General features: G+C 42.3%; 1 protein-coding gene and 1 long non-coding RNA gene across 2 annotated transcripts; one reads left to right on the forward strand and one right to left on the reverse strand.

Moving 5' to 3' along the window:
• Positions 1-10205: 10205 nt before the first annotated feature.
• On the forward strand, positions 10206-12655 carry LOC129819613 (uncharacterized). Its single transcript, XR_008754101.1, has 4 exons — positions 10206-11839; positions 11944-12037; positions 12137-12310; positions 12430-12655. It is a non-coding gene; the product is annotated as an uncharacterized LOC129819613 (long non-coding RNA).
• Positions 12656-15590: 2935 nt separating this feature from the next.
• On the reverse strand, positions 15591-17838 carry LOC129819612 (uncharacterized). The gene is made up of 7 exons (XM_055876007.1): positions 17259-17838; positions 16870-16994; positions 16692-16763; positions 16523-16606; positions 16253-16399; positions 16083-16163; positions 15591-15961 (listed from the first exon to the last, which is right to left on the reverse strand). The coding sequence occupies exons 1-7, from the start codon at positions 17422-17424 to the stop codon at positions 15725-15727; spliced, it is 912 nt and encodes a 303-aa protein (XP_055731982.1). The 5' UTR covers positions 17425-17838; the 3' UTR covers positions 15591-15724.
• Between the last annotated feature and the right edge of the window lie 5606 nt (positions 17839-23444).

The following is a 23444-nucleotide window of genomic DNA, read 5'->3' on the forward strand; positions in this document are numbered from 1 at the left end:
TTCTAGATTCTAGAACTAGATTCTGTTCTCTCCATGTATTCTAGATTCTAGAACAAGATTATGTTCTCTCCATGTATTCTATTGAGTCTGTTGACAACAGTCTAATTAAAAGGTATTTAACCGTATTTAAAAGGCTTAAGATGAAATGTACTCTAAACCCTATTGAATGAGAACTCCATGACAAAATCTGTTGGCCAACAATTGTGAGGGTTTTCAGAAAGGTAGCAACACATGCAGAGTGTGCAAGGCATACATTCCTAAATGGGGATCGGCCCCGGTCTCCTGGTAAAACACCAGACCCCTCCTACAGCATTTATGTTCATTTTGAGAAAGTGGCACTACAGTCTCCGGGTAAAAAGCTACTTTGCCAAAAAACCACAACACCTGTCTATGAATTTGAGAGGTTACATTGCTCCAGATACTCAACTAGTCTAAAGAAGACCCGTTTTATTGCTTCTTTGATCAGAACAACAGTTTTCAGCTGTGCTAACATAATTGCAAAAGGGTTTTCTAATGATCAATTAGCCTTTTAAATTGATAAACTTGGATTAGCAAACACAACGTGTCATTGGAACACAGGAGGGATGGTTGCTGATAATGGGCCTCTGTACGCCTATGTAGATAAATCATTTAAAAAATCTGCCGTTCCTAGCTACAATAGTCATTTACAACATTAACAACGTCTACACTGTATTTCTGATCAATTTGATGTTATTTTAATGGACAAAAAATTGCTTTCTTTTAAAAACAAGGTCATTTCTAAGTAACCCCAAACTGTTGAACGGTAGTGTACATCTTCATCCTTCCATGTCGCTGAACTATTGATCAATAATTCCCTATTACAGGAAAAAACACTATTTCCATTGATCAATAATTCCCTATTACAGGAAAAAACACTATTTCCATTGGTTACTGTATTGACCTCTCGTCCTCTGTCTCTCTCGTACTCTGCCTTGTGTATTTATCTTCAAAATATTCTTATAGTCCCAATTTAGAATCAAATAGACTTCCCAAAGATAATATGGCATTTACTTGATTTCACCTTTATTTAATCAGATATGTCAATTGAGAACCAATTGACATTTACAATGACAATCTGAACGAAGAAATACTAATATTAATCTATTTTATAATTAACATTTTTGAAATACCCCAATTATATAGTGAACAACATTTAGGGGTTTACACTTGCATTCAATCAATCTTAAATTCATAATCAAAACAATATTTTTAAAACTATTTTAGTCTGATTTTCGACACAAAAATAAACGCAACATGGAACAATTTCACATATTTTACCGAGTTACAGTTCATAGAAAGAAATCAGTCAATTGAAATACATTCATTAGGCCCTAATCTATGGATTTCACAGGTGGGCCTGGGAGGGCATAGGAAATATTCTGGGATCTTTTATTTCAACAGTTAACTCTTAAGGAGCAGCCCATTTTTTTCAATTTTTGCCTAAATTAATAAAAGATAATGTAATTATCTAAAGAAAAAAAATGTAATTTTTGGTACCATCATCTTTGAAATGCAAGAGAAAGGCCATAATGTATTATTCCAGCCCAGGTGCAATTTAGATTTTCGCCACTAGATGGCAGCCATGTATGTGCAAAGTTTTAGACTGATCCAATTAACCATTGCATTTCTGTTCAAAATGTTGTATCAAGAATGCCCAAATGGGCCTAATTGGAATATTAATAACTTTTCAAGTACATAACTGTGAATATCTCAAACAATAGCATGGTATTCTTTCACTGTAATAGCTAGTGTAAATTGGACAGTGCAGTTAGATTAACAAGAATTGAAGCTTTCTGCCAATATCATATATGTCTATGTCCTGGGAAAATGTCTTGTTACTTACAACCTCATGCTAATCGCATTAGCGCACATTAGCTCAACCGTCCCGTGGCTGGGACATCGATCTGTAGAGAAGGCTTGGGGATGGCCATTTGACATGTTACCCAGGTTGGCTTGGGGATGGCCATTTGACACGTTACCCAGCTTGGCTTGGGGATGGCCATTTGACATGTTAAGTATTCAGACCCCTTGACTTACTCCACATTTATCTACAGAGCCTTCAGAAAGTATTCAGACCCCTAGGGCCCGATGGAACTAGCGAATGCAGCCAATAAATCCCCTGGGAAGTCTTAGAGCCCGATGGACCTAGCGAATGCAGCCAGTAAATCCCCTGGGAAGTCCTAGGACCTGATGGAACTAGCGAATGCAGCCAATAAATCCCCTGGGAAGTCTTAGAGCCCGATGGACCTAGCGAATGCAGTCAGTAAATCCCCTGGGAAGTCCTAGGGCCCGATGGAACCTCCCACACTGTTCTAGGACTGATCCCATATAGTAGACTATACTGGGACTGACCCCATTTAGTGGACTACACTGTACAAGGACTGACCCCATTTAGTAGACTGTACAAGGCCTGACCCCATTTAGTAGACTGTACAAGGACTGACCCCATTTAGTGGACTACACTGTACTAGGACTGACCCTATGTAGTAGACTGTACTAGGACTGACCCCATTTAGTGGACTACACTGTGCTAGGACTGACCCCATTTAGTAGACTACACTGTACTAGGACTGACCCCATTGAGTAGACTGTACTAGGACTGACCCCATTTAGTGTCCTGTACTAGGACTGACCCCATTTAATAGACTGTACTAGGACTGACCCCATTTAGTAGACTGTACTAAGACTGACCCCATTTAGTAGACTGTACTAAGACTGACCCCATTTAGTAGACTACACTGTGCTAGGACTGACCCCATTTAGTAGACTACACTGTACTAGGACTGACCCCATTGAGTAGACTGTACTAGGACTGACCCCATTTAGTGGACTGTACTAGGACTGACCCCATTTAGTAGACTGTACTAAGACTGACCCCATTTAGTAGACTGTACTAAGACTGACCCAATTTAGTAGACTACACTGTACTAGGACTGACCCCATTTAGTAGGCTACACTGTACTAGGACTGACCCCATTTAGTGGACTACACTGTACTAGGACTGACCCCATTTAGTAGACTACACTGTACAAGGACTGACCCCATTTAGTAGACTGTACTAGGACTGACCCCATTTAGTGGACTACGCTGTACAAGGACTGACCCCATTTAGTAGACTGTACAAGGACAGACCCCATTTAGTAGACTGTACTAGGACTGACCCCATTTTGTAGACTGACAAGGACTGACCCCATTTAGTAGACTGTTCTAGTACTGACCCCATTTAGTGGACTACACTGTTCTAGTACTGACCCCATTTAGTGGACTACACTGTACTAGGACTGACCCCATTTAGTAGACTACACTGTACAAGGACTGACCCCATTTAGTAGACTGTACTAGGACTGACCCCATTTAGTGGACTACGCTGTACAAGGACTGACCCCATTTAGTAGACTGTACAAGGACTGACCCCATTTAGTAGACTACACTGTACTAGGACTGACCCCATTTAGTAGACTGTACAAGGACTGACCCCATTTAGTAGACTGTACAAGGACTGACCCCATGTAGTAGACTACACTGTACAAGGACTGACCCCATTTAGTAGACTGTACAAGGACTGACCCCATTTAGTGGACTACACTGTACTAGGACTGACCCCATTTAGCAGACTACACTGTACTAAGACTGACCCCATTTAGTAGACTGTACTAGGACTGACCCCATTTAGTGGACTACACTGTTCTAGGACTGACCCCATTTAGTGGACTACACTGTACTGGGACTGACCCCATTTAGTAGACTGTACAAGGACTGACCCCATTTAGTAGACCACACTGTACTAGGACTGACCCCATTTAGTAGACTACACTGTACTAAGACTGACCCCATTTAGTAGACTGTACTAGGACTGACCCCATTTAGTAGACTACACTGTACTAAGACTGACCCCATTTAGTAGACTGTACTAGGACTGACCCCATTTAGTGGACTACACTGTACTAGAACTGACCCCATTTAGTGGACTACACTGTACTGGGACTGACCCCATTTAGTAGACTGTACAAGGACTGACCCCATTTAGTAGACCACACTGTACTAGGACTGACCCCATTTAGTAGACTGTACAAGGACTGATCCCATTTAGTAGACTGTACATGGACTGACCCCATGTAGTAGACTACACTGTACTAGGACAGACCCCATATATTAGACTGGTGGTGTGTTTGGTTGATAGGCTGTTGGTCGACTGAGATTCTCAAATGTATAAAAAAAAACAAAGGAGCACAAGACAACCATTTATGCAGCACTCCACAAAATCAGGCCTTTATGGTAGAGTGGTGGCAGCATCATGCTGTGGGGATGTTTTTCAGCGGCAGGGACTGGGAGACTAAGATGAATGGAGCAAAGAACAGAGAGATCCTTGATTAAAACCTATTCCATTGCACTCAGGGCCTCAGACTGGGGCAAAGGTTCACCTTCCAACTGGACAACAACCTTAAGCACACAGCCAAGACAACGCAGGAGTGGCTTCGGGACAAGTCTCTGAATGTCCTTGAGTGGCCCAACCAGAGCCCGGACTTGAACCCGATCGATCATCTCTGCAGAGACCTCAAAATAGCTGTGCCGCAACGCTCCCCCATCCAATCTGACAGAGATTGAGAGGATCTGCAGAGAAGAATGGGAGAAACTCCCCAAATACAAGAGTGCCAAGCTTGTAGCGTCATACCCAAGAAGAATCAAGGCTGTAATCGCTGCCCAAGGTGCTATAACAAAGTACTGAGTAAAGGGTCAGAATACTTATGTAAATGTGATATTTACGTTTTTTATTTTCACTGACGTGGCGATCAACCTCCTCCTTCACATCTGACTCCTGATGATCAACCTCCTCCTTCACATCTGACTCCTGATGATCAACCTCCTCCTTCACATCTGACTCCTGATGATCAACCTCCTCCTTCACATCTGACTCCTGATGATCAACCTCCTCCTTCACATCTGACTCCTGATGATCAACCTCCTCCTTCATATCTGACTCCTGATGATCAACCTCCTCCTTCACATCTGACTCCTGATGATCAACCTCCTCCTTCACATCTGACTCCAGTGATCAATCCAGAGAGTCTTCTTTTTTGGGGAATCCCGATAGACGAAGTCATCCAATAGGCCGTCATCACCACCACCACCCACAAGATAATTGTCATTCAGGTTATAAATTGGAAGAGCATTGGCAATATGTCCTGTCTGGTAACTTGTCTCGTTCAATGGATTTACATTGGCAGGTGTAAAAAAAAAAACTCAGTCGATCTCAAGCTGCAGAAAAACTTTTGTAAGTCTTTAACTGTATCAAAGTCTGTGGCCTGTGATGTTGGGACAAATGATAGTCCCGTATACAAGAGACTACAGCACAACGGCAGAGTCATGTCTTAAGTGTAAAACTAACAATGACTCAATAATCCATGCCTTCTGGGAATGTTATGATGTCATAAAGTTATGGCCGGAGTTAGAAAGTTGGCTGGCAGAAGTACAGTTATACAATGTAAAATTACTTTTCATCTGTCTGTCTGCATATTTCAATGACATGCCTTTCGAGGATGCGGTGAGATACCCGATGGTTGGACGATACTTTTCTCGTCAATCGTCTTAAATACTATTCTTAAAACCTGGAAATCAACCAATCCTCCGCTGTTAACTCAATGGAAAGTTCAAATTCTTTATTATCTAAAAATGTAAAGTGCTTGGGCGACGGAGAGAAATAAAATGGTGGAGTTTGAGGCCATGTGACGGAGAGTGATGCTGGAGATGGGGGTGTGTCAGTGGCGACCCATCATTCAGGGCAGAGCCCCAGAATTTTTGACCCAAGAAATTAAATATATATATAAATATACACTGCTCAAAAAAATAAAGGGAACACTTAAACAACACCTCCACTTCGCAGAAACTCACAAGGAAGGGTGCTCAGCCCCCTCCTGTACTTCCTGTTCACCCATGACTGCATGGCCACGCAAGCCTCAATTATCAAGTTTGCAGACGACACAACAGTAGTAGGCATGATTACCAGCAATGATGAGAGCCTACAGGGCGGAAGTGAGGGCCCTGGGAGTGTGGTGCCAAGAAAATAACCTCTCACCAAACATCAACAAAACAAAGGAGATGATCGTGGACTTCAGGAAACAGCAGAGGGAGCACCCCCCATCCACATCGATGGGACCGCAGTGAAGAAGGTGGAAAACTTCAGGTTTCTCAGCGTACACATCACTGACAAACTGAAATGGTCCACCAAACACAGACAGCGTGGTGTAGAAGGCGCAACAGCGACTCTTCAACCTCAGGAGGCTGAAGAAATTTGGCTAGGCACCTAAAACCCTCACAAACTTTTACAAGTGTACAATTGAGAGCATCCTGTCAGGCTGTATCACTGCCTGCTACGGCAACTGCACCGCCCGCAACTGCACCCCATGCAGAGTGTGCGTAGGCAAGGCATACATTCCTAAATGGGGATCGGCCCCAGTCTCCTGGTAAAACACCAGACCCCTCCTACAGCATTTATGTTCATTTTGAGAAAGTGGCACTACAGTCTCCGGGTAAAAAAAATACTTTGCCAAAAAACCACAACACCTGTCTATGAATTTGAGAGGTTACATTGCTCCAGATACTCAACTAGTCTAAAGAAGACCCGTTTTATTGCTTCTTTGATCAGAACAAGAGTAGGGGTGTTAACCCCGGTGTCCTGGCTAAATTCCCAATCTGGCCCTCAAACCATCATGGTCACCTAATAATCCCTAGTTTACAATTGGCTCATTCATCCCCCTCCTCTCCCCTGTAACTATTCCCCAGGTCGTTGCTGCAAATGAGAGCGTGTTCTCAGTCAACTTACCTGGTAAAATAACGGTGAAATAAATAAATAAATAAATAAATAAATAAACAACAGTTTTCAGCTGTGCTAACATAATTGCAAAAGGGTTTTCTAATGATCAATTAGCCTTTTAAATTGATAAACTTGGATTAGCAAACACAACGTGTCATTGGAACACAGGAGGGATGGTTGCTGATAATGGGCCTCTGTACGCCTATGTAGATAAATCATTTAAAAAATCTGCCGTTCCTAGCTACAATAGTCATTTACAACATTAACAACGTCTACACTGTATTTCTGATCAATTTGATGTTATTTTAATGGACAAAAAATTGCTTTCTTTTAAAAACAAGGTCATTTCTAAGTGACCCCAAACTGTTGAACGGTAGTGTACATCTTCATCCTTCCATGTCGCTGAACTATTGATCAACAATTCCCTATTACAGAGAACTTTTTTTTTTTCCATTGATCAATAATTCCCTATTACAGGGAAAAAAAACAATTTCCATTGATCAATAATTCCCTATTACAGGAAAAAATACTATTTCCATTGATCAATAATTCCCTATTACAGGAAAAAACACTATTTCCATTGATTACTAATTCCCTATTACAGGAAAAAACACTATTTCCATTGATTACTGTATTGACCTCTCGTCCTCTGTCTCTCTCGTACTCTGCCTTGTGTATTTATCTTCAAAATATTCTTATAGTCCCAATTTAGAATCAAATAGACTTCCCAAAGATAATATGGCATTTACTTGATTTCACCTTTATTTAATCAGATATGTCAATTGAGAACCAATTGACATTTACAATGACAATCTGAACGAAGAAATACTAATATTAATCTATTTTATAATTAACATTTTTGAAATACCCCAATTATATAGTGAACAACATTTAGGGGTTTACACTTGCATTCAATCAATCTTAAATTCATAATCAAAACAATATTTTGAAAACAATTTTAATCTGATTTTCGACACAAAAATAAACGCAACATGGAACAATTTCGCATATTTTACCGAGTTACAGTTCATAGAAAGAAATCAGTCAATTGAAATACATTCATTAGGCCCTAATCTATGGATTTCACAGGTGGGCCTGGGAGGGCATAGGAAATATTCTGGGATCTTTTATTTCAACAGTTAACTCTTAAGGAGCAGCCCATTTTTTTCAATTTTTGCCTAAATTAATAAAAGATAATACAAAGAAAAAAAATGTATATTTTGGTACCATCATCTTTGAAATGCAAGAGAAAGGCCATAATGTATTATTCCAGCCCAGGTGCAATTTAGATTTTCGCCACTAGATGGCAGCCATGTATGTGCAAAGTTTTAGACTGATCCAATTAACCATTGCATTTCTGTTCAAAATGTTGTATCAAGACTGCCCAAATGGGCCTAATTGGAATATTAATAACTTTTCAAGTACATAACTGTGAATATCTCAAACAATAGCATGGTATTCTTTCACTGTAATAGCTAGTGTAAATTGGACAGTGCAGTTAGATTAACAAGAATTGAAGCTTTCTGCCAATATCATATATGTCTATGTCCTGGGAAAATGTCTTGTTACTTACAACCTCATGCTAATCGCATTAGCGCACATTAGCTCAACCGTCCCGTGGGTGGGACATCGATCTGTAGAGAAGGCTTGGGGATGGCCATTTGACATGTTACCCAGCTTGGCTTGGGGATGGCCATTTGACACGTTACCCAGCTTGGCTTGGGGATGGCCATTAGACATGTTAAGTATTCAGACCCCTTGACTTACTCCACATTTATCTACAGAGCCTTCAGAAAGTATTCAGACCCCCATTTAGTAGACTGTACAAGGACTGACCCCATTTAGTAGACTGTTCTAGTACTGACCCCATTTAGTGGACTACACTGTTCTAGTACTGACCCCATTTAGTGGACTAATCTGTACTAGGACTGACCCCATTTAGTAGACTGTACAAGGACTGACCCCATGTAGTAGACTACACTGTACAAGGACTGACCCCATTTAGTAGACTGTACAAGGACTGACCCCATTTAGTAGACCACACTGTACTAGGACTGACCCCATTTAGTAGACTACACTGTACTAAGACTGACCCCATTTAGTAGACTGTACTAGGACTGACCCCATATAGTAGACTACACTGTACTAAGACTGACCCCATTTAGTAGACTGTACAAGGACTGACCCCATTTAGTAGACCACACTGTACTAGGACTGACCCCATTTAGTAGACTGTACAAGGACTGATCCCGTTTAGTAGACTGTACAAGGACTGACCCCATGTAGTAGACTATACTGTACTAGGACAGACCCCATATATTAGACTGGTCGTGTGTTTGGTTGATAGGCTGTTGGTCGACTGAGATTCTCAAATGTATAAAAAAAAACAAAGGAGCACAAGACAACCATTTATGCAGCACTCCACCAAATCAGGCCTTTATGGTAGAGTGGTGGCAGCATCATGCTGTGGGGATGTTTTCAGCGGCAGGGACTGGGAGACTAAGATGAATGGAGCAAAGAACAGAGAGATCCTTGATTAAAACCTACTCCATTGCACTCAGGGCCTCAGACTGGGGCAAAGGTTCACCTTCCAACTGGACAACAACCTTAAGCACACAGCCAAGACAACGCAGGAGTGGCTTCGGGACAAGTCTCTGAATGTCCTTGAGTGGCCCGGCCAGAGTCTGGACTTGAACCTGATCGAACATCTCTGCAGAGACCTCAAAATAGCTGTGCCGCAACGCTCCCCCATCCAATCGGACAGAGATTGAGAGGATCTGCAGAGAAGAATGGGAGAAACTCCCCAAATACAGGAGTGCCAAGCTTGTAGCCTCATACCCAAGAAGAATGAAGGCTGTAATCGCTGCCCAAGGTGCTACAACAAAGTACTGAGTAAAGGGTCAGAATACTTATGTAAATGTGATATTTCCGGTTTTTATTTTCACTGACGTGGCGATCAACCTCCTCCTTCACATCTGACTCCTGATGATCAACCTCCTCCTTCACATCTGACTCCTGATGATCAACCTCCTCCTTCACATCTGACTCCTGATGATCAACCTCCTCCTTCACATCTGACTCCTGATGATCAACCTCCTCCTTCACATCTGACTCCTGATGATCAACCTCCTCCTTCACATCTGACTCCTGATGATCAACCTCCTCCTTCACATCTGACTCCTGATGATCAACCTCCTCCTTCACATCTGACTCCTGATGATCAACCTCCTCCTTCACATCTGACTCCTGATGATCAACCTCCTCCTTCACATCTGACTCCTGATGATCAACCTCCTCCTTCACATCTGACTCCTGATGATCAACCTCCTCCTTCACATCTGACTCCTGATGATCAACCTCCTCCTTCACATCTGACTCCTGATGATCAACCTCCTCCTTCACATCTGACTCCTGATGATCAACCTCCTCCTTCACATCTGACTCCTGTGATCAATCCAGAGAGTCTTCTTTTTTGGGGAATCCCGATGGACGACGTCATCCAATAGGCCGTCATCACCACCACCGCCCACAAGATAATTGTCATTCAGGTTATCAATTGGAAGAGCATTGGCAATATGTCCTGTCTGGTAACTTGTCTCGTTCAATGGATTTACATTGGCAGGTGTAAAAAAAAAAAACTCAGTCGATCTCAAACTGCAGAAAAACTTTTGTAAGTCTTTAACTGTATCAAAGTCTGTGGCCTGTGATGTTGGGACAAATGATAGTCCCGTATACAAGAGACTACAGCACAACGGCAGAGTCATGTCTTAAGTGTAAAACTAACAATGACTCAATAATCCATGCCTTCTGGGAATGTTATGATGTCATAAAGTTATGGTCGGAGTTAGAAAGTTGGCTGGCAGAAGTACAGTTATACAATGTAAAATTACTTTTCATCTGTCTGTCTGCATATTTCAATGACATGCCTTTCGAGGATGCGGTGAGATACCCGATGGTTGGACGATACTTTTCTCGTCAATCGTCTTAAATACTATTCTTAAAACCTGGAAATCAACCAATCCTCCGCTGTTAACTCAATGGAAAGTTCAAATTCTTTATTATCTAAAAATGTAAAGTGCTTGGGCAACGGAGAAAAATAAAATGGTGGAGTTTGAGGCCATGTGACGGAGAGTGATGCTGGAGATGGGGGTGTGTCAGTGGCGACCCATCATTCAGGGCAGAGCCCCAGAATTTTTGACCCAAGAAATTAAATATATATATAAATATACACTGCTCAAAAAAATAAAGGGAACACTTAAACAACACAATGTAACTCCAAGTCAATCACACTTCTGTGAAATCAAACTGTCCACTTAGGAAGCAACACTGATTGACAATACATTTCACATGCTGTTGTGCAAATGGAATAGACAAAAGGTGGAAATTATAGGCAATTAGCAAGACACCCCCAATAAAGGAGTGGTTCTGCAGGTGGTGACCACAGACCACTTCTCAGTTCCTATGCTTCCTGGCTGTTATTTTGGTCACTTTTGAATGCTGGCGGTGCTCTCACTCTAGTGGTAGCATGAGACGGAGTCTACAACCCACACAAGTGGCTCAGGTACTGTGGCAAGAAGGTTTGCTGTGTCTGTCAGCGTAGTGTCCAGAGCATGGAGGCGCTACCAGGAGACAGGCCAGTACATCAGGAGACGTGGAGGAGGCCGTAGGAGGGCAACAACCCAGCAGCAGGACCGCTACCTCCTCCTCAGTGACTGGCAGCCGGCCGGGGGCTGAGCCCGAGACCCCTGCTGTTCACAATAACAGTGGAGGCTGGCTCAGCTGGGTTTTTGGGAGTGGAAGAGTTAATAAGAAGGAGGTTAATCTACCTGAGGACAAAGACAGATCTGTAAGGAACTGGTAATTAACACTATATTCTATGTAGAGACAATTGTGTGGATTAAAAAAAAACATTTGTGGCTTGCTTCACATTGCTAATATCTTCTTCCTCAGATTGTCTGGGATCCAACTCTGCACAGATGGGTTAACAAAACTGAACCCAGGACTGAGGTACACACTTAAATTCAATGAAATTAAAAACAGTGAACAACCATTGTATTTCAACTGTGATAATATTACTAACAATTTGGAAAATGTGTTGATGTGTTTTACAGAACAAGTGTGTACCACCACCTCCACCGATGGGGACATATGGATATCAGGGGAACACTGGCCCCAAAGGAGTGAATCCTTACTCTATGAAAGCAGGTGAATATTGCTTAAGAATACATGTGGTTTAACCAAGACTGTGTCAGCCGATCATAGATGTCCCTGGTGGTCTCCTGCTAACACCTTTCCCACTACCAGCAGGTCTATGGGGCAGCAGATACCCTACAATGCATTACAATGATGGGACCAACTCAAAGCCTTCAAGCCATGGGCCTGGACTGCTTCCTAGACAGCTCTCTGGCTTGCTCCCTCCTTCACACTTTGACCTCATGGCACCAATGGTTGTGCCACCTGACACTCTACCCTACTGAGGTATGACTCTGGAAAATCCTTTTAAATTGTATCCATTCATCATTAACTGAGATTTTACTTTAACAAGGCAAATGCCTGAAGTAGCAAGGATGTAAATTTTTTTTTTTTTTGTCCAACAGGCCATTTGCCCAGAGTGGATTTGCTATACATCTATCTTTTTCAGCATTAAAAAACTTCAGCATTAAAAATGTATTAAAAGGTGATCTTTTAATTAAATCTCTCCTTTGTGTCCTCATGTTCACATTAATTTGATGTGTTCTATCATCATTTACAATGCTTATTGCTTCTGCATTGCTTTACAGACAAGTGTATATTATACACATATTTTATTTTAGACATTGCATTACAAAAACATATTTTTGTGCATTTTGGATTTCCTACATTTACTGACTGTACAGACAAGTATATTTTATACATATATTTTGAAAAAAAGTTGTATTTTTTTAATGTATTCCATAGACAGCACGAAATGTATTTAGATGCATTTTGAATTCCTAAATGTCAATATTTTTATTTTCTGTGTCACGTGTTTATGCCCATTTATGTACATCCTGTATATGTTACCCTTCCAATGAGCTTATCATATATACTACAACGCGAAAAGTACGGTTTACTTCACATTTAATCATGTTAACACAGGTAACAGCCGTTTACAGTCTTTCTTTAGTTTTTCATTCTTACTCTTTCCAATTCACTTAAACTATATTTCTTTATTTGGTAAAAAATATTCGGCCGGATAACCTGCTGGCTACCCACAGACGTCCAGAGCAGAGTCTGTCGGTTCCATCTCCCAGCACCAGCGCTCCAATGCCCATGGAGCTGGGAGGTGCTGCGCTCAGGGAGACCGGAGGAGGTTCCTTCACGTGCACCATCTGTGGCCGCAGAGGTCACACTGCCGGTCGGTGCCGGGTTGGTTCCTCTGGGGGTCGAGGCAGCAGAAAGGGCACTCTGGCATCACTCCAGGTGAGCCGGCACCATTCTCACCCAGAGTCCTCTGTTACACACATGTTTTTGTATGTTACTTTTCCTGAGTTTTCCCCACATTCCCAGTATAAAGCGTTCGTCGATTCAGGCGTGGCTGGGAATTTTATAGACAGATCATTCGCCCATAGTTTAGGGATCCCCATTGTTCCAGTGGCTATGCCCTTCCCAGTTCACGCCTTAGACAGTCGACCATTAGGGTCAGGGTTGATTAGGGAGGCCACCGTTCCCGCTCAGTCTCTTCCTCAATGACTCTCCTGAGTTTCCCGTGGTGCTTGGCCTACCCTGGTTAGCCTGTCATGACCCCACTGTTTCATGGCAACGGAGGGCTCTCACGGGGTGGTCGCGAGAGTGCTCGGGAGGTGTCTAGGGGTTTCCGTTGGTGCTACTACGGTGGAAAGTCCAGACCAGGTCTCCACCATGCGCATTCCCCCGAATATACAGATTTGGCTCTCGCCTTCTCCAAAAAGAGGGGGGGGGGGTACTGTCACGACTTCCGCCGAAGTCGGTTCCTCTCCTTGTTCAGGCGCCGTTCGGCGGTCGACGTCACCGGTCTTCTAGCAATCGCCGATCCCCCTTTCATTTTCCATTTGTTTTGTCTTGTTTTCCCACACACCTGGTTTACATTCCCTCATTACTTGATGGGTATATAACCCTCTGTTCCCCCCATGTCTGTGTGTGGAATTGTTTGTTGTAAAGTGTATGTGCCCTTCAGACTGGTTTGCGATGGGTTATTTCAACCCATATTTTGTTGTTCTGGGAGCCGTTGGTTTTTTCCTCATTAAGCTGCTCCGGTTATTACCCAGTTCTGCTCTCCTGCGCCTGACTTCCCTGCAGCCCGTTACGCACCTCTTACAAGATCAATATCTTAGGTTTTGTACCATTGATTTTTCCAAGCGCTGAGATGTGCAGAACTTAGAACGCGGAGTTAATGAAAGGCCCAGGAAATGGCACAGAAAATTTGGGGCGGTCTCTCCATAAAAGTCAATGGCCACACACCAATACATGGATTTGACAGTCAAACTATTACTTAAATACCAGTTAACTGTTGTCACTGTTGTTATTCCATAGAGGGTCGTGATTCGTTTAGGTTAACTAACAAAAAAGTGGTCTGGTCCCTTTTCCATGATGGAAGCCTCCCGAAATCATCATCCAACATTCCAAAATATAGATATAAGCCTTCAAGTACTCATCTAACCAACTTTATCAGGGCCAGCCAGGCCCCCTGTCGCCCCCCAGGCGCCCTGAAACCCAACCCATATAAGAAGAAGCCCAAATACATCCTGCCCTTGCCTAGTATACATACAAGGTCAGGGGACAACACTGGTTTTTCGTCTTGTAGTTAAACTTGTTTTATACACAGTTCAAAGGGATAGTTCATCCCAATTACAAAATGACTTAAGTTGCGTTTACATTTCATTTGAAATCCAATGCATCCAAAGTGTACATTAGTCTTTCCTGGTTCATAACATATTTTTTGGTCCCTTTCAGATCACAGCCATATCAACAGTGGGCGTCAGGCTTGTAAGAGACATGAATTATATGTGAGATTCAGTGAACAAGGCTGGAAGGTGAGATTCTATCTCTCTTAACTACTCATTGTACTGAATAGATAATCATGAGCTAACATTGTACCACCTTATTTGCTGTAACACACAGTTAGTATTTTTAGGGAAGCAATGCATTTGTGTAGGATGTGCATTGTAGAGTAGATCATATAGATCAGCTACTGTGATGTATAAAAGACACGCATGTGGAAGAACTCAGTGAGACTTGAAAGAGTTAATGAACTCACCTTCGCCTCAGCCAGCTCCCTCTCAATGTCATTCCGCTTGGAGGGGTCACTCAGGTAGTCCACAAAGTCGTTATAGGTACGGATGAACTTGGCCTCGTCCTATGACAAAGAAAAGAGCATCTTAGTGAACAGAACGCATTTCCCCTCAGGGACGCTCTCTTTCCCTTGAAAGAGAATGAGTTAGTGAGTTACCATGTGGTTGGCCTGAACCAGTGCGCCCAGGAGGACCTTTCCCGCCACAAACAGATGGTTCCTGCTCAGGGTGGAACCAAGCAGGGTCTAGGGAAGAGGGAAGAGTTAGGGTGAGACATCTTCCTCTAGGAGACAGAACAAGAAGTCACAGAGAGAAAAAGAAAAGTGGGTCCACTCACAGTGAAGGCCTGGCGCAGGGAGACGAGCCTCAGGGCGATATCCTCCACTCTCTTGGTGGTAAGGTAGAGGCTGTGAAAGGGAGGGAATGGAGCATGTCAACCATTAGAGTCAATGGAGATAACAGCATTATGACCACTATCCTTCAGCATCTGACAAGCCCAGACTACACAGACATTTAGAGGAACTCACTTTAGCAGAGGAACCTCCCTCTCCTCAGGCAGCAGGTCCTCCTCCCAGCCCTACGACAACAAAACAAGCATTCAAAATCAGTGACCAATGCAATGACATAAACAATCGGTCAATGGAAGGATCTTAATGCTCCTAGTCAATAGTATGTGTGTGTAACGTCTGACCTCATAGCAATTGTAGCCCTCAGGCTCTGGGTCAGTGAACTGCTGAGTGGTGGGCGTAGAGAAGGAGGCAGCCTCCGACGACGCTGAAGAGGAGAGAAGCCCGTCCAGCCCCATGTGGAGAGTGGCGTACACCACTGAGACATCAGTCTGCTGCTCAAAACACACACAACACACCTGTTTACCACACACACGTTATTAGAAAACACACCAAATCTAATGCGAAAATGCCCAGTAATGTCTAGTCTATATACATAGGAAATTGTTTGTTTACCTGGTAGCAGCCAAGCGTCACGTCCACAGACGTCTCGTGGCGGAGGTGAGACGCATAGTGGGTCACCCTGCCAGCCACACGCTGACAGAGAGAGGATACATGTTAAGGCCAAATGGAATAAGTGAAGAAAAGCCTAATCTAATACTATTTCAGTAGTATTTACGTCTTACATGGATCCAAGTGATGGACTGCACTTTGGTGGCACAGTAGGGGATGCCCTCTGGACTAAGCCTGGCTGTCTCCTTGGAGATGGCCCACACCAGTTGAGTCTCCGGGCCTCTCACCCTACTCACGTGGTGCATCCTCACCACCACCTGCTGTTGAGATAAACAACAAGACAACATCAACAAAACCACTTCAGCAATTGCTGTGACACATTTCCATCAAGATCAAATGACTGACAATGTAGATTAGGATTAGATAGTTACAAAGACACATACCTGGGATCCCCCACGCATGTAGGTGATGATGGGGCTGATGAACTGGAAAGTTCTCCAAGCTTTAACCACCGGACCGGCATTGTTCTGCACATTACAGTACATTCATGTTGGAAACAGTAAACATTGTAACCGTGATGTGACTGTGTGTTTGTGTGTGGGGGTCTCTTACCCTGATCACAACAGGCCCACAGTACAGGGGGCTGAACCTAATCGGAATCAACTGCCAATTGCCAGTGGCCTTCTAAAGCAGAAAGCAGACAAGAGATTTGTTTCATGTCAAAGAGACACAACTTGAATATCTGGGATATTTTTCAAACATAAAACCCCAAACTTTCAGAAAATTGTACCTCAAGGATAGTCTGCACATCTGGCACATTGTCAAGGATGATAGCAGCATTCTGGACATCAAGGAGGACTGGCAGCTGTGGAACATCTGGCACATCCAACTGGACCTCATCCAGGACAGTTGTTTCTAAAATGAGGAACATTGGAATATAAAATCAACAATTGTTAGGACATAAAACGTAGCAAGATTGCTAATACTAGCTAACTAGGTAGCAAAAGTCGATCGCTTAGCAACAGTTACTAAAGTTAATATTAGCTAGCAAGCTAGCTAGCTACAACATCTCTAGCACAAGCATTTCTGCCAAGTCTGAATTATAGAAATACACAACATTTTTCAAATTATAACGACATTGTTAAATGTAGTAAAATGAGAGTTTTAAACTCCACATACCCTCTTCGAAGTCGCTGTCGCTGTCCACCTGTCGACGACCACTAACCCTGCAAAACAGAAAAAGACAAGAAAAACAAGCCACAAATGAATTTGAACAACCTGTCGACGCAGTAGGCCGCCGACGTCCACGCACTCTCTCCGTCAGTCTTGAAAAGCACCCAGGCATTTTCCAGTCGATTGTTCTTTCTCAGGTCTCAGAAATCAATCAAGTTTGTTGTCAGCAGCAAACTGAAGTTGTTTTCGCACAGAAAACGTTCCATAGAACGTCGGTTTGATGTCTCTTGGCAACACACGTTCAAAAATGATTGTTTACAAAATTGACAACTGTGTTGTCATATAAATGAGTTTGGAATTCTATGATTCACTTTAGAATCCGTTAAAATTGCTTGTCATCATTCTAGTGACGTCGACGTGCTCCTTCGTAGCTCAGTTGATATTTTTTATTTTTTTATTTAACCTTTATTTAACCAGGTAGGCAAGTTGAGAACAAGTTCTCATTTACAACTGCGACCTGGCCAAGATAAAGTAAAGCAGTTCGACACACAACAACACAGAGCTACACATGGAGTAAACAAACATACAGTCAATAATACAGTAGAAAAACAAGTCTATATACAATGTGAGCAAATGAGGTGAGATAAGGGAGGTAAAGGCAAAAAAAAGGCCATGGTGGTAAATACATTTAATACAATATAGCAATTAAAAACATTGGAATGGTAGATTTGCAGTAGATGAATGTGCAAAGTAGAAATACTGGGGTGCAAATTAGCAAGATAAATAAAATAAATACAGTAGGGGATGAGGTAGTTGTTTGGGCTATGTACAGGTGCAGTGATCTGTGAGCCACTCTGACAGCTGGTGCTTAAAGCTAGTGAGGGTGATAAGTGTCTCCAGTTTCAGAGATTTTTGTAGTGCGTTCCAGTCATTGGCAGCAGAGAACTGGAAGGAGAGGTGGCCAAAGGAGAAATTGGCTTTGGGGGTGACCAGTGAGATATACCTGCTGGAGCGCGTGCTACGGGTGAGTGCTGCTATGGTGACCAGCGAGCTGAGATAAGGCGGGACTTTACCTAGCAGGGTCTTGTAGATGACCTGGAGCCAGTGGGTTTGTCGACGAGTATGAAGCGAGGGCTAGCCAACGAGAGCGTACAGGTCGCAGTGGTGGGTGGTATATGGGGCATTGGTGACAAAACGGATGGAACTGTGATAGACTGCATTCAATTTGTTGAGTAGGGTGTTGGAGGCTATTTTGTAAATGACATCGCCGAAGTCGAAGATCGGTAGGATGGTCAGTTTTACGAGGGTATGTTTGGCAGCATGAGTGAAGGATGCTTTGTTTGCGAAATAGGAAGCCAATTCTAGATTTAACTTTGGATTGGAGATGCTTGATGTGAGTCTGGAAAGAGAGTTTACAGTCTAACCAGACACCTAGGTATTTGTAGTTGTCCACATATTCTAAGTCAGAACCGTCCAGAGTAGTGATGCTGGACGGGCGGGCAGGTGCAGGCAGCGATCGGTTGAAGAGCATGCATTTAGTTTTACTTGTATTTAAGAGCAGTTGGAGGCCACGGAAGGAGAGTTGTATGGCATTGAAGCTCGTCTGGAGGGTAGTTAACACAGTGTCCAAAGAAGGGCCAGAAGTATACAGAATGGTGTCATCTGCGTAGAGGTGGATCAGAGACTCACCAGCAGCAAGAGCGACATCATTGATGTTAACAGAGAAGAGAGTCGGCCCAAGAATTGAACCCTGTGGCACCCCCTAGACTGCCAGAGGCCCGGACTACAGGAAGACGATTTTACACACTGAGCTCTATCGGAGAAGTAGTTGGTGAACCAGGCGAGGCAATCATTTGAGAACCAAGGCTGTTGAGTCTGTCAATAAGGACGTGTTGATTGACAGAGTCGAAAGCCTTGGCCAGGTCAATGAATACGGCTGCACAGTATTGTTTGTTATCGATGGCGGTTAAGATATCGTTTAGGACCTTGACCGTGGCTGAGGTGAACCCATGACCATGATAGAGCATGACGCTTGCAACGCCAGGGTAGTGGGTTCGATTCCCATCACCACCCATACATAAACAGCAGGTTTTATTGTAAGTCGCTTTGGATAAAAGCGTCTGATGAATGACATATATTATTTTTATATATTCACTTACTTGCTGTCCAATGTAGAGGAAAAGGGGTCAATTCAAGAGGGAGCTGTGAAATTCATGTCCAAACGTCGTTTTCTTTGACTGATGTCATTAGAAATTACATAGAATTCATCTTTAGCTTGTTCTCTATAATATTATAACATTCATATACTTGTACTTGACAGTGTTGATGAAATAATAACGATCATTTGCTGTGACCATTACTAGTTTAGACTGCACCGCACTTGGTTGTATGTGTTCCATATTTGGTGTTGTGGGGTTAAATTCTCAGAGTAAATCGTCGGTAACTTTTCAACCATATATGGTAGAGACATTTGGTTTAGACTATTGTTTTCTGACAATGTTCTATTGATTGGGCATATTTGTAAACCTTGAATGAATTAATCATTTTATGTTTTTTGGCTATTTTGCCACCAGATGCTTTCCTATATCGTTGGTATAATATAAAATACAAATACCAAATATTGTGTTTTATAAAGTCACTAGCTAGGTTGGAAGAATGAGACAAACAAGGAAACATTTTTTTATTGTGTTGTTTAACTCCTGAAAGTATAGTAATGCCAGCAGCATACCACCCTGCATACCACTACTGGCTTGCTTCTGAAGCTAAGCAGGGTTGGTCCTGGTCAGTCCATCATGGTCACCTAATAATCCCCAGTTTACAATTGGCTCATTCATCCCCCTCCTCTCCCCTGTAACTATTCCCCAGGTCGTTGCTGCAAATGAGAACGTGTTCTCAGTCAACTTACCTGGTAAAATAACGGTAAAATAAAATAAATAAATAAATAGTCTTTGCCACAGTGGGCTATAAAGTATTTTGGAGGACATATTGACCAAATTCAGACAAGGGGAGCCCCAGCCCACAGAAAAAAAGCACTGGAGGCTCTACACTACCGGTCAAAAGTTTTAGAAAACCTACTCATTCAAAGGTTTTTCTTTATTTTGACTATTTTCTACATTGAAGAAAAATAGTGAAGACATCAAAACGATGAAATAACACATGGAATCATGTAGTAACCAAAAAAGTGTTAAACAAATCCAAATATAATTTAGATTCTTCAAAGTAGCCACCCTTTGCCTTGATGACAGCTTTGCACACTCTTGGCATTCTCTCAACCAGCTTCATGAGAAAGTCACCTGGAATGCATTTCAATTAACTTCTTGACTTCTTTTTTTTTTTATAACGTTCCCAATGTAAACGGACTATTTCTCAGGTCCAGATCGTAGAATATGCATATAATTTACAGATTAGGATAGAAAACACGCCAAAGTTTCCAAAACTGTCAAAATATTGTCTGTAAGTATAACAAAACTGATTCTGCAGGTGAAAACCTGAGAAAATCTAACCCGGAAGTGATATATATATTTTTTTATCTGTGTTTCCTGGCCAGTCTTTCTTCCATTTAAAGGTGTATCAACCAGAGTCCTTTTCCAATGGCTTCCTCGGGCTGTGACCAGGCTTTAGACATAGTTTCAGGCTTTTATTTTGAAAAATGAAATAGAGTCAGGTGTCCTCTGAATAGTTCCTGCGCGCGAGAGGGGAGCTCTCCATTTTCCTTTTCTCTCTTATTGAATAGGTTACGGTCCGGTTGAAATATTATCGATTATGTATGTTAAAAACAACATGAGGATTGATTATAAAAAACATTTGACATGTTTCTGTAACGGTCGTTCTCCTCGTCTTCGTCCGAAGAGGAGGAGTAGGGATTGGACCAAAGCGCAGCGTTGTTATATGACATAATAATTATTTAAATTATAGATGAAACACGAAAACACTATAACAGACTACAAAAACAAATAAACGATGTAGACAGACCTGACTTGAGAACTTACAATAAACGAAGAACGCACGAACAGGAACAGACTACATACATGAACGACAAACGAAACAGTCCCGTGTGGTAGACATACAGACACGGAAGACAATCACCCACCAACAAACAGTGAGAACAGCCTACCTTAATATGGTTCTCAATCAGAGGAAACTTCAAACACCTGCCTCTAATTGAGAACCATATCAGGCAACACATTAACCCCAACATAGAAACACAACACATAGAATGCCCACCCCAACTCACGCCCTGACCAACTAAACACAAACAAAAACAAGATAAAACAGGTCAGGAACGTGACAGTTTCTACGACCATTACAGATACTTTTTGGAATTTTCGTCGAACGGAACGAGGCTGTAGTTTTCTGGACATAGCGCGCAACCCAAATGGCGTTTTTTTGTTATAAAAGTCATATTTATCGAACAAAAAGAACATTTGTTGTGTAACTGGGAGTCTCGTGAGTGCAAACATCAGAAGATTATCAAAGGTAAGCGATTAATTTTATTGCTTTTCTGACTTTCGTGACCAGGCTAACCAAGCTAATATAAGGCTAACTGTTCTAGCATTGATTGATACACTCACAAAAGCTTAGATTGCTTTCGTTGCAAAGCATATTTTCAAAATCTGACACGATAGGTGGATTAACAACAAGCTAAGCTGTGTTTTGGTATATTTCACTTGTGATTACATGAGTATAAATACTTTTAGTAATATTTTTGTATCTGATACGTTTGGGAATTTCCTTCTGCCTTTCAGCACCGGAACGAGGCTGTAGTTTTCTGAACATAACACGCAACCCAAATGGCGTATTTTTGTTATAAAAGTAATATTTATCGAACAAGAAGAACATTTATTGTGTAACTGGGAGTCTCGTTTATTTGATTGCTTTTCTGACTTTAGTGACCATGCTAATTTGGGGCTAGCTGTTGTAGCATTGATTGATACACTCACAAAAGCTTGGATTTCTTTCTCTGTAAGGCATATTTTCAAAATCTGACACGCTAGGTGGATTAACAACAGGCTAAGCTGTGTTTTGGTATATTTCACTTGTGATTGCATGATTATAAATATTTGTTGTAATATTTTTGAATTTGGCGCCCTGCAATTCAGCGGTTGTTTAGGGAAATGATCCCACTAAAGGGATCTGTGCGCAGAGAGGTTAACAGGTGTGCCTTCTTAAAAGTGGAATTTCTTTCCTTTTTAATGCAATTGAGGGGGGTGTATACAGAAGATAGCCCTATTTGGTAAAATACCAAGTCCATATTATGGCAAGAACAGCTCAAATAAGCAAAGAGAAACAACAGTCCATCATTACTTTATGACATGAAGGTCAGTCAATACGGAATATTTCAAGTGTAGTTGCAAAAACAATCAAGGCTCTCATGAGGACCACCACAGCAATGGAAGACCCAGAGTTACCTCTGCTGCAGAGGATAAGTCCATTAGAGTTACCAGCCTCAGATATTGCTGCCCAAATAAATGCTTCACAGAGTTCAAGTAACTGACACATCTCAACATCAACTGTTCAGAGGAGACTGTGTGAATCAGGCCTTTATAGTTGAATTGCTGCAATGAAACCACTATTAAAGGACACCAATAAGAAGAAGAAGAGACTTACTTGGGCCATGAAACACAATCAATTTGTCCTTTGGTCTGGAGTCCAAATTTTTGATAGGTCATTTTGCAGGGCGCTGGCAGTGCACCTCCTTGCACAAAGGCGGAGGTAGCGGTCCTGCTGCTGGGTTGTTGCCCTCCTACGGCCTCCTCCACGTCTCCTGATGTACTGGCCTGTCTCCTGGTAGCGCCTGCATGCTCTGGACACTACGCTGACAGACACAGCAAACCTTTTTGCCACAGTTCGCATTGATGTGCCATCCTGGATGAACTGCACTACCTGAGCCACTTGTGTGGGTTGTAGACTCTGTCTCATGCTACCACTAGAGTGAGAGCGCCGCCAGCATTCAAAAGTGACCAAAACATCAGCCAGGAAGCATAGGAACTGAGAAGTGGTCTGTGGTCACCACCTGCAGAATCACTCCTGTTTTGGGGGGTGTCTTGCTAATTGCCTATAATTTCCACCTTTTGTCTATTCCATTTGCACAACAGCATGTGAAATTTATTGTCAATCAGTGTTGCTTCCTAAGTGGACAGTTTGATTTCACAGAAGTGTGATTGACTTGGAGTTACATTGTGTTGTTTAAGT

The sequence above is a fragment of the Salvelinus fontinalis genome, chromosome 22 (assembly GCF_029448725.1).
Source record: "Salvelinus fontinalis isolate EN_2023a chromosome 22, ASM2944872v1, whole genome shotgun sequence".
Classification (NCBI taxonomy): domain Eukaryota; kingdom Metazoa; phylum Chordata; class Actinopteri; order Salmoniformes; family Salmonidae; genus Salvelinus; species Salvelinus fontinalis.